Source organism: Thunnus thynnus, chromosome 12 (genome assembly GCF_963924715.1).
Source record: "Thunnus thynnus chromosome 12, fThuThy2.1, whole genome shotgun sequence".
NCBI lineage: Eukaryota > Metazoa > Chordata > Actinopteri > Scombriformes > Scombridae > Thunnus > Thunnus thynnus.
The window spans coordinates 26,399,248-26,411,657 of NC_089528.1; the positions used below are offsets into that span (position 1 = coordinate 26,399,248).

Sequence of the window (12,410 nt, forward strand, 5' to 3'; positions counted from 1 at the left end):
TTCATAAAAAAAAAACATCCACTGTGAGTTTTCATTGTGTTTTTCAGAGAGCTTCTGGAACGCTGCGTTTTTCGACAAGGAGACGTCCTACCTCCACTTTCCCACCTTTCACGGAGAGCTGAGTGCGGATATTTCCTTCCTCTTCAAAACAACGGCCTCCTCCGGTGTGTTCCTGGAAAACCTGGGCATCAGAGACTTCATCCGGATCGAACTGAGCTGTGAGTGGGAGCCGGAGGGTGAAGATTTAATCCGGATTAAAGTGTGATGTGTCAGTAAAACCTGGAAGTCAAAGTCTTAATCTGGATCTGTGTAAAACCCAGAGGTTACAGACTTAATCTGTGTCAAACTATCCTGGGGAGAAAATTGTTTATCTTAGGTTGAACTCAGCTGTCTTGACCTTCCTGCTCTGACTTAAACTGTGATGTTGCATGAAGACTAACAGCATATTCACACCTGTATGTGATTTTTAAACACTTCATTCCAAAACTATGGGCATTAATCTGCTGCTGTAACATGTTGAAACAGGAAAGAATATTTTCCAAACTGTTCCCACAAAATTGGAAGCAAAATATTGTCCAAAATTGTGTGTATTATATTAAAATTTCTGTTTATCGGAATCAAACTAATGTAGACAAGTGTCCACATACTTTTGGCTTTATAGTACAGTATGTATAACACAGATACAGTGGCTGTTTATGTTAAACTGCTACCTTAACCTTTACCCTAATTTGAGAATTCAGGCCTCTTTGCAGACCTCAACTCTTTGAGGAATAGTTTAGCATCTTGAGAAATGTGTTTATTTGCTTTCTTTCCGAGGGCTTAGATGAGAAGATCAATATCAGCATCATGTTTGTGTGGTAAGAACAGAGCTGGAGTCGGGATGTGTTTAGCTTAGATTTGCATAAAGATTGCTCACAGGGGGAAACAGCTAGCCCGGCTCTGTCCAAAATCAGAAAATATCAGTATTTAACATTGACTAATTGACAAGTTTTATCTTGTTTGTTTAATCTGAACAGAAAAGGAAATGTAAAGTAGACACACTGGTGGTTGTTTTGGTGTCTTTAACTGAATCTGAAATGCTTTTGATGACAGCAGAAGTTCATTTTGTGGTTGTGCCCAAGTCATCATCACAGAAACAAATCAATTTTGTTTCACCATCTCTGAAAACAAAAACCCAAACAAAAGACCTAACTTTCTTATCTACAAAGTGACTTCACCAAAAACCATTACAGTGATGGCACCAAAAGTTAAGTAAAGGAGGTTAACCTCCCACCACTTAACTCTTATATTCTTTAACAAGTTAACTTAACAGTACCAACAGCTTATTAACAGACATGTCAAGGCAAACAGAAAAACAGAGGGAATAAAAAACACACAGTGCCTCTGACTGGCACATAACAAATGGATACGTTGCTGGAAATGAAAGCACATTTCTTCACTTCACCCCAGGTTTCTTTTTTCATGGCTTGGACAATATTTTCTGTATTCTGCTTAGTTTTCTAGCTATCGCCCACAGTGTGTGTCATTTAGAATACGACAACGATAACCAAGAGGGTATTTTTTTACTATATGGGTACCAAAACATTGTGGCTGGGTAGCCCTTTTTGGTGAAGTGTCATTTAAAATATGGAAGAAATACCCACAAGATCCTTCTTTACTGTCCGTGGAGTTTAAATAGTCTTGTGTGGCTGTTAGTTATTAGTCATACGCGGTTGCCCTGTGAAGCTCATTCAGTCTACTTCACCAGTTTAGTTTGGTTAAGTTTGCTGTGTTGGTGTTGTTTTGCATTTTGCATTTTCTTAGAGATGGGATTTGAAGGGACACACAGAGAGTCTAATTCAGGAACATTGCTGCACAAACAGCGTCTCTCCTCAGGGAAATCATTGTCGGTGTGGTTGTTCCAACTCTGAATACTGCTGCTCTGTGGCAGCTGTCTCGGATCGCTTTGTATTGCGACACTGTAGTTGAGCCTGAGAACGATCTCTAAGTGAAGTTACTGTAGGAAGCCGGGCTATTGTTTCATCTTGTTCTGTGCTCGCAGAGTTCATCTTTTCTTTCTAAAAACATGAAGGACGAGGGTTTGTTTGGGAGACGTTTACTGTATATTCTCCAAAATCCTTTTGTTTTGTTTGAATGAAAATAGCTGAGCGCTCAAAAACGACACTTTGAAATTTGAGTTTTCAGAATATTTAGTGAGTTAGTGGCATTTGTCAACCAGCGGAGTCTGTTAAAAATGTATATCATGGTAGGTGGTGCACTTCTCTCATCATTTCATGTACTTCTTGCTGTCTCCATCATTTACATAATTTACTCCCTTCCTGTCTCATCTGTCTCCTTTTTATCCTCCCCCCACCCCCTCTATCAGCCTCCACTCAGGTAGTTTTCTCCTTCGATGTGGGTAACGGGCCGCTGGAGGTTCACGCAAGGTCGAGCGTCCCGCTGAATGACAACCGGTGGCATCGAGTCCGAGCCGAGCGGAACGTCAAAGAGGCGTCGCTTCGATTGGATGAGCTTCCCGCCACCACTCAGGAAGCTCCTGCTGATGGGCACTTTCACCTGCAGCTCAACAGCCAGCTGTTCATAGGTGAGGAGGGGGAAATACGTGTGAAGGCATTTATCTGTTGGTGTGAGAAAGACCGACAAGTAGAGAGTAAACACTGAACTGTTTCCTCATTAGTAGCAGTGCTTTGATGTCTTTATACTTCATTTGTGTGCCTCCCTCAATATCTCTCCCACAAACACACACACACACAGATTATATATATATATATATATATATATATATATATATATATATATATAACTTGATCACAGAACTTAAACCTTTAGTCTGTTTTTTTTCTCCCAGTCTGTCTGTCTACTATCTGCCTCCCACTTCAGTTTACATCAGATGTCACTGTGTAGCCATTTTCTCATATGAACTCTGGAGAATCAGGTCCAGACATTGTCCAGAGTTGCCCTTTCACACATGTAGCACACAACAGGAGATTGTCCGTGTCAGACGCTCAGACGTTCTTACCTACTGGAAATACTCCAATTAGTTTAGGCAAAGGGTGGCGCCTGGGTAAAGCATGCAGGAGGCAGGACAGAACGCAAAAAGTATGCGCAGTCATAAACAACCAAGTCTCTTGCCATTCCTTGAATTTGTCTGGTGATACCGACACAAGTTACCAAATCTTGTCGTCCAGTTAGACATTTTCATTGGCGCCTTCGTGTAAATGACCCTTCTTCACCCTCAGATGTTTGTATTCTTCCAGTTTTGCACCAGTCATCAAACGTCATCAACATTCCCACTCACTCACTGTGAATTCTCTGGAAAATGGAGAAGGGTCTATCTGCAGTCTTCCAGACCTACACAACACGCCCACTTTACTACTGGTCCAACTGATCCAGACATTTGTGGTCTCACATACAGCTCCTCCGGTTAATGTCCGGATAACTTCAGGATTGCAGTTCATGTGTGAAAGGGGCTTATGAAACATTGTATGTATAAGGATGTTTCTGTTTCCTGATGGCTTTGGTAGAAAAAAGTCCACATGTATACATAAGAGCTAATTTAGCCATCTGTGCCATGGAGTATATTTGCTTAAGAATGTCATTTATATACATATATATACAGTATATATATACATATAGAGCTGTGGTCAACCTGCAAATTTCAGTTGAACTTACAGAGACAAAAAACAAGAAAAATACAACATGCAATACAGTAAGTGAAGCTCATAATGTGCAATTTTTCTCGTCAGAGATATAAAATGAATTTACTGGTCACTTTGAGACTGTAGTTTGTTGTTTTGTTCAGCAAATATGCCATTGTGTCCGGTTGTGACAGCTGTTCCTCTTTCCTAATGTACTGTTTGGCATAATGTCATGACTTCTGCGTTTGTGACTGATGTACCAACAATTCAGGCAGCAACACTGCATATTTTGCTTAACAATGGAGTCGCATTTAGTTGAATACCAAGTAGCAGCGTTTGTCAGCTTTAATAGAACATTGACAGGCCCCCTTTGATTGTGAGTTTTGCAGAAAGGTACACAGCAAAGGAGGAGATCTGGTGTTAATGAGAATCTGCACAATTCTCACTCAATGAAGAGTTCAGTTAACTTCTGTGTGCATGAAATCTGTTTGCTTTAACTCTTTGTCAACAAAGAGTTGATGTTAAAACACAGCGTTAAAGTAGTTTTCTGTAAATTAACTGTCAGTTTTAACATAACTTTTAACTCGAATGGAACTTACAACAGGTTTACTATTTCCAGCAGTAACAAGGCATTGCATGCTCGAGGTAGTGTGCAAATACTAATACATCAATAAAGAAATAAAAAGGAAAAGCAAGAATAAATAAAATAAAATAAAAATAAACTACAAATCAAATTTATTACATAAGGTCCAGTGTGTTCATGTAGGATTTTCTAATATTATATGTTCTTGACAGACATTTCATCAGCAAAATTTGAGTTGACTATCTAATTGTTTATGTTAAAAAAGTGATTAAGGCCATACTAAAGCTCTCTGAAACGCTTAACTTGGGAGTGTTAATTGGTAAATGCCATGTTTCTACAGTAGCCCAGAACGGACAAACCAAACACTGGCTCTAGAGAGGGCCTTTCACATTTTTCACGAGTTTCGCAGCCACCGTAGGTCAGTAGGGGAGACACAACTCCTACACACTTATTCACAAAAAGCTCCTCACTAGGTTTTGATTTAATATCAGGAACATAGTTTTTAGTATAGACTATATTTTGAGTTACTGTATAGAAACTCCTCTCAACAGTAATTTTACGACACGAGTTTAATTAAAATAATAGAAATTTACTGTTTGATTACTTGGTAAAGAAGTAGAGAGTCCAACTCCTTTGGCTTGAAAATCAATGCTGTTTCAGCCATGCTAAACTGTTATTGACAAAATGCTCTGAGTGGTGCTAAATATGAAATATGCCAACAGGACACATTTATACTATCCTATATATAGGAGTATAACACTGTACATCTTCACAGTCAAACCCAAAAGAATAAGTAAAGTGATCAGTAGTAGGTTGTACAGTAATATGTGATCTTCTTACATCTGTGTATCCCCTCCAGACTGAGATTAAATCCTCAGAAAAAGGCTAAATATGCTCTATTTTTTAAACATATGCTAATCTGCTACTGGCACAATCCCCACTGTCTGATCAGCAGTATTGGATATGAGAAGTCCTGAGTCTACACATTTATTCTGAGGGCTTCTGCCACCTCTTCATCCACAGTATAATCTTCATATAGACTAAGATGCAAGCCCCAAGACAGCAGAGTTCACAGGTCTGACCTCCTCCCACAGAGTGCTACGTACTGTGAAAGGGAACTAAATTGTCTTTTACAAAGTGCTAAACTGCTATTGGCTAAATGCCATTGGCTGCTCAGCAGTATTGAATATGTAAGTGCTGAGTCGATGGTTTTTGATCACCGAACAATAATCACATTCAATAAATGAGCATGCGGCAGGGATCAGAAATATAAAAAAACACCTGTGACTTACAGTTAAGACAAATTGCCTGAACAAGGTCATAAAAGAACGTGAACACCAAAACCTTCTCATTTTTGACCTGCGTTCTGTCTAATGTAACATGGCACATAAAAAGTAAAAAAACAGATTGTGAGACTTTACATTACTACTGCTACTGCACACAGGTCAAAACACAGTTGCAGCAGTGGTTTGGAGGTACAGGAGGACCCAAACTACCAATAACAGAAGGTGCAGTGGCCGTCCTTCAAAAATGACGGCACGCACAATTTGCTATTTACGCAACCTTGCATTGAAAAACAGAAGAAGTGCTTTTCACTTGGCACAAGGATTATCTGTGGAAATTAGTGTTTCAGTGACTGTTCAGACAGTGCGAAGGACATTGCATGAAGTCAACCTCTACGGACGATGTCCAAAATATAAACCATTGGTCACAAAACGGCACAAAACTGCAAAATTAAACTTTGCCAAAGAACATGAAAAGAAGCCTGATGAATATCAGCTGTACGTTCTTTGGTCAGATGAAACCAAAATAAATTTGATCGGATCAGATGCGGTCCAGCATGTTTGGCTTGGACTTGGCCAGGACCACCACAGTGACTGCATAGTGCTGACTGTGAAACATGGAGGTGGTAGTGTGCTGATATGGGGCTGCAAGACTGCAAAAGGTGTAGGAGAGATAACATACAAGTTTGTATCCTAAATACTGAACAAAACGATGACGACCAGTCTCAAGAGGGTTGGCAGGAAAGGAATAATCCAACATGACAATGATCCAAAACACACTTCAGAAATCACACAAGAGTTTTTAGAGAGTTTTAAAAGAGTTTTTAAAGAGAAAAAAGTGAAACTATGACCTGGCCATGTATGTCCCCTGACCAATAGAACATTTTTAGAGTATTTTGAAGAGGAAGACAATGCAACAAAACCCCTTTAGCAAAGAGCAGCTGAAAAGAATCAGCTGTGAAGAATGACAGAACATCTCTCCACAGATTTGGGCAGGACTGGTATCAGCTATGCACAGAAGGATCCAATGCACCATCTAAAATAAAGGCGAGCATACAAAATATTTTAAAAAATGAAAGAATTGAGTCTCACTAATGAACGGTGTGCTGAATTTTGTTGCAGTTTGTTCTTAAATATGGACCTTTCATTATAGTTTAATTAGTCAAACATTCTGTTTATCAAGTCTTCTTGGGCTAAAAACAAAATTGTATGAAATGGAAAATTTGTAATTACTTAACATTCATTTTATTATTATTATTATATTTTAGTGATATTGACGAGAGTTGTACTCAGTTTTGTTATATACTGTATATATAGTTTGTGATGTGATTTCTTGCAGTGAGGGTCTTTAAATAATCTTTAAATGAACCTGAAGCTTTGAGTTTTTCATTAATTCGTGTAATTAACAATCAGTGAGGCGAGAATCTCCAATACAGACTTCATCAATACTGCAGCAGTTCTGTTTATCTCAACTTCATCGGTTCAATTCTACAATTAAGACTCTATTTGACCTCTCGCTCTGTCTGGACATCTGTAAGAAAAAAAAAATCAATCGTTTGTTATCAGGTTTTATCATTCTGTGAATATTATGTGCGTCACTTCATATCAGTAAACACACACTGTGGAGGGAAAACAAACCAATAAACACTGATGAGATTGGTTGAAGGCGGCGGCAGCAGCAGCAGATAATTGAGGTGAATATTGATTGACTGGAATGTGTTTAACCGATAATCCACTCTGAATAGCGGGCAGGTCACCACTATCAGTCTAAACACATATGTTTACCTCTGTATTATCAGTACAGTACACTGGAATAAACTGAAATGTGCTGGTATTTATTCCCAGACTGGATTAGATGCTTGTAATACAAAGTTCTGACTCAACTAGAGGAGCCGTGACTTGAGCAGCATCAAGATCTAGTTGTTTGGAAAAATAATTAAAGATAGTCACAGGTTTAATCTCTGTAAATGTTAGTGTGCCTCATCACCTGAATGTTTAAAATCTGAACACAAGAATATTTAAGAAGCACCAACAACTCAGATTTAAAAGACCAATTTGTAACTAAATACATTTTGTATGCTAGAACTGTATAATTTGCTCTTGAGATATTTTACTGAAGTAATCACTCAAAGTAGAAATCACAATTACAGCATTTCATTGCAAGCAAGTATCAAAAGTAAATTTACTCATTATATAAAATTACTTTGTGTAATTTATTAATTTAAGCATCATTTTTTTCTCAATCAGCCTCATACTTTGAGTGATGGGATCCTTCATGAGCACAAAAATGTCTACAAAAGTCAGAACAGATTTCAGTATTTGTCTTTTTGTCTGTTTTCACAGGTAAAGGAGGTTTATTTGGCAAAAGATATTGTCACATATTTTGTAATTTAGGGATGTTTGAATTGCTGTGAACTTGTCACCAGGTCACTGAAACTAAATATTAAGTTTAACACAATGCAATCTAATATTTCGTCACAATTTTAGTCACAAAGTCATAAAGAAATACTTAAGATTTGAAACCAAGTTTTCAAGTGTATTTACTTTCTTTACAAACTGTCCGAAAATATGATCTGCAGCACCCTATTGTCTTAATTTGCAAAGAAACTCATAAATATGCTTTTATATAATATATACATAATATATACATATAAAAAGGTATGGTGAAAATATGATGAAGCAGAGACTGAAATATCTTGACTTCTTGTCCTTAGTATAATAGCACAGGGTTAAGCTCCAAACATGCTGGATCCTACAGTTTCCATAATTCAACTCCATATCTTATTTTCATGAGGCCTCCCTGACAGACTCATGTCTTTCACACTCGCCCAGTTAGTAATGCAGGTTGTCTCCTAAAAATGTGTTGTTTCTAAACTCAAGACAAATATACCTGGGTGATGTCAGTCAGGTCATTTCCTCAAACTTGACGACCCACAGAAGATATAGTATAGTAATTCAACTATTTTTACAGTTTGTCTTCCTCATGACCAAGTAAAAAGATCTTAATGTGTAAAAATCAGTGTTGCGTGTTAAAGCATAATGTTACGTTCCATCTCTGTGTTTGGGGCTTGTTGTGTGACTGACCGGCTGCACAGATATGATTACTATGCACATATACACCATCTTAACGTGTGCAGTTTATTCATGAGTACACAGTCTTTCCCTGTGGACAAAATATTGAGTCATTTAGATTCTCAGACCTCAGCAGTGGCTTGTTTAAATTCATAGACCATCTTCCCGCATACATTGTATTTACACGTCTTGATGTGTAAGGCAAACTGTTCCACTGTTTGAATTATAAGCCACTGTGTTGGTTTGTATAAATTCATAAGCCATATTTCAATGTACACTGTATTTATGAGTCATAATAGCGTCTGACTTTATAAGGCAGTGAATTCCATTGTTTTGATTAATAAACCGTGTTATTGCCTTGCAATGGATTTATAATCCACAGCATTGTTCATCTTCCCATTCCTCTACTGCTGTTAATATTGTAGGTGCTAAAAATCCATGTGCAGCAAGTTTGAGTGAGCTTGCGATGAATGCAGAAATCATTTGTTTGTGAAGGTTTATGAGTTATTATTTCGCCTTGTTTGGATAGTTAAGCCCTTGTTTATTTGTGCTGCATTGCTATCTAATGACTGTTATGCTCATACAGAGTTTATTCCACTCTGCCGCTGTGCAGACTTAAGCCCCCTCCTCTTGTACAAGGATTTTGAAAGATTCCTTTGATTTTTTGCCTCACATATCCCTCGAAGTATTAATATCAGATTCATCGGATAATGTATAATGTAAGCCACGGTATCCTGAGAAGTCAGGGTTAGCCAGTAATCTGTGTTGACCGATGTGCTTTTGTTTTCTCCTCCAGCCCTCTTTGCAGAGCCACAAAACACGATATCGATATTTCATCCTATGTTTGAGGTTCCTTTTCATTTCAGCATCACAAATCCTTCAAATCACAGTGGAATTGAGATTTAATGTCAATAGTTTAGGGTTTAGTCTGTTCTTATGTGTTCTTTATACATTCAAACCACATTGTACACACTAGGGATGTGCAGAGATCCCAGTATTTGTATCTGTATTTGTTGAGGCAGCAAAATTATTTGTATCTGTATTTGTATTCGAATAAAAGTGGAAAGAGGCTTAAAAATCCTGTTTTTGTTTTATGACACTTTTAATTTTAGAAAATTAAAGTGTTACAATAAGTGTTCATGAATAAACTACCTTACAAAGTAGGTCCCCACATCGGGTCTTGAACTGGAGTCTCCCAGATCATAGACGACTGCGCTGATTACTGAACTAAAACTTTACTCATCGCCTCATTGCAGACAGACCTCTACCTATTAATACACCCATAACACAGAGACAGCACACTGTGTAATGTGTAGGGAGGATTTTCAAAGGCAATTATTGCTTTGCACTTTTCATTTATTGCCTATTTTTTACAACCTAACTTTGTGGAAAGGAGAAGGGGAGTCCCCTTGGGAGCACTTTGCTTGTGTCAGTAGCTCAGCTTTATCTCTGGGGAACACCCCCAACAAATAATTATTTAAATATTTGTATGAAACAAATATTTGTATAAAACCCACTATTTGTGCTTTGCCGAATAATGTATTTGTATTCGGGCACACCCCTAGTACACACACCGTCCTTGATGGTCATTTTGATCTCTACCTTATCTCACAAGCCTCACAACTCAACTGTGGTCCTACACTGTATCTGTTTTATTAGATAAAATCCTGTTCGTTCATATCGAGACTGTCATTCTCCACTCGCAGCTGAGGTTGTTGTATATGTGGTTGAAGCTCTCGCTGCTTCTGATTTTTGAATTAATAGTTTCTACGTTTTGCTTTCCAAGCTTAATATCGGGGCTCACGCATTTCCCCTTTGATCTCCATTTCACTAGTTGTTTTCTGTTCATTCATGTAAGCTCACATTGTACACAGTATGCATCTCATGCTAAGTATAAAGGCTCGTAAAAGCGGATGTTGTAGTGCTGACTATAAAGTTGAAATTCTCTTGAAGGCTCCACTGATGCTCCTTCGGTCAGAGGTGGAGTTTATCTGAATTTTGGTTCTTTGATGTTTTCTTTGAACTCCACGTCACAAATCCTTCATTATGCTCTTTTAAGTGTTTCCTGTAAGCAGAGTCTCCATTTGATGTGAGGGTGAGTGTAAACCCTTTTGGAGGTAAAGTTGTGCAGCAGGATGTGTGGTTAACACCCCCGCTGCTCTGATAGCCTCCCTGTTAGGAGGGTTTGTTCTCTAATACTCGTTTGCTGCTTTTTTTTTTGTTGTTGCTTTGATCAGAGATGGTGGTTTGCAGGGATTTGTCTCTGATCCTCATTTGAATCACCTGTTTCATGAAAGCCCAAACACTGCTATATTAACCTTTCCACCACTGCTCACCTGTCAGTGCTATAGTGTAGCAAAGTGGAAGGAGCAGACAGGGTTTTGAACAAGCGGCAACTACCACAGCAGTGCCAGCAATGGCCGCTAGATGTTAGCTCTAACCGACTCCCATTCAAAAAGCCTCAACTTCTCTCCAGAAATAGTAAGTCAATCATTTTTTTGCCAACCAGTCATTATAGTCTCAATCTTTAAATTCGGGTCCTCTAATAAGTGCACTAGTGGCCATTTTGATAATTATTGCTCTGTTAATAAGATTTGAAGACTTATAGTAGCTTTGACGTCTGCTGTGAGGGTGTTGATTGACAGCTGTGATTGACAGTTGGCTCACCTGCTGCTCTTCCCAGCTCTGGAACTCACATTGAGTAGTACTGAGTACTACTGTTGTAATATTTCAGTAAGTTTAATGTTACTTGATTACAACACCTGCCCTGTATAATTTAGCAAACGTAGCTAATGTTAGTGCAAGTTATCTAGCGTTCTCTTTGGTCCAAGCTAGTGGACCTGGAAACATGCTCCACTACTTGGAAGCTTCTGGCTCCAAATGGAAAAGATGATGCTGAACATAAGCTGCAATTCTGGGCTTCAGACTGGTTCAGGCATAGCAATGACGCTGAGGCTCATGGGTATTGTAGTAAAAGCCATTTGCCACACCAAAGTAAAAATATTTCTCAGAAACGAAAGAAAAAGACAGTTGAGAGAAAAGTCTCAAAGAGTTGAAATAATTCAAATTGATGGTGTGTGACTTGTGTTTTTTATGTTGTGGAACATTTACAGTATTGTTAAAGGAAAACTTGTAAACGGGATGTAAAATGGGAATTTACAGATGTTAAAAATACTTACTAGAGAAACAGCAGTCAGTCTTACTACTGTCTTTACATTTTGGGACTGACACTTAATGTATTCTTTACAAATAGGTGAGGCTTGGCTAAACTTGATATTTAAAAACAGCAGATAGTGAGTGCCTGTTGTTGATTTGGGATTTTAAGTTTGTTTTTGGCAATTTTGCAAGATTTCCACAAAGTCACTTTTTTTTTTAAAAACTTTTTTTGTTATTCAGGAAAGTTTCAGTGTGAGTCAGGCTTTCTTTTGCGGGAACACATTGATCACACTCATTCACATTCACACCTGGAAGCTGCCCAGTAGTCTGATCTGTTGGCCAGTGAGCTCCACTGGAGAAGTTGGGGATTAAAGGTCTTGCTCAGGAGCACCTTTGGATGCCAATAATGAATCAATTTATTCCCCGAACACCAGCTCTGGCTTTTCAGAGGCTTTTTGAGGTGAACCTGCACATGTGCAAGAGGAAGTGAATATGTTTATGTATGTTTGTGTTTCTAGCAGTAATCAGCTGAAGGATATGGCTCCATTATGGTGCTAACATTGCTTAAACTGTGGTGATTTGGGGGGCAACTGCATCTGCTGCCTGACATTTACAATTTAAAAAAGGTGTTTTAGTAACCTGATAAACTGACTCATTATGCAGAAAAGTAATAAGTGG

The 12,410-nt window shown here is 38.3% G+C and overlaps 1 protein-coding gene across 3 annotated transcripts in view; it reads left to right on the forward strand.

Annotated features, from left to right (window-relative positions):
- LOC137194591 (contactin-associated protein-like 4) overlaps positions 1–12,410 on the forward strand; it is a 134,543-nt gene that overhangs the window by 102,399 nt on the left and 19,734 nt on the right. For all 3 annotated transcript variants that reach the window (XR_010930987.1, XM_067606640.1, XM_067606639.1), the window contains exons 16-17: positions 48–218; positions 2,366–2,584. Coding sequence is in view for 2 of the 3 variants with exons in the window: in XM_067606640.1 (XP_067462741.1) it covers positions 48–218; positions 2,366–2,584 (390 nt within the window). In the remaining variant the exon portion in view is untranslated. The remainder of the gene's footprint in view (positions 1–47; positions 219–2,365; positions 2,585–12,410) is intronic.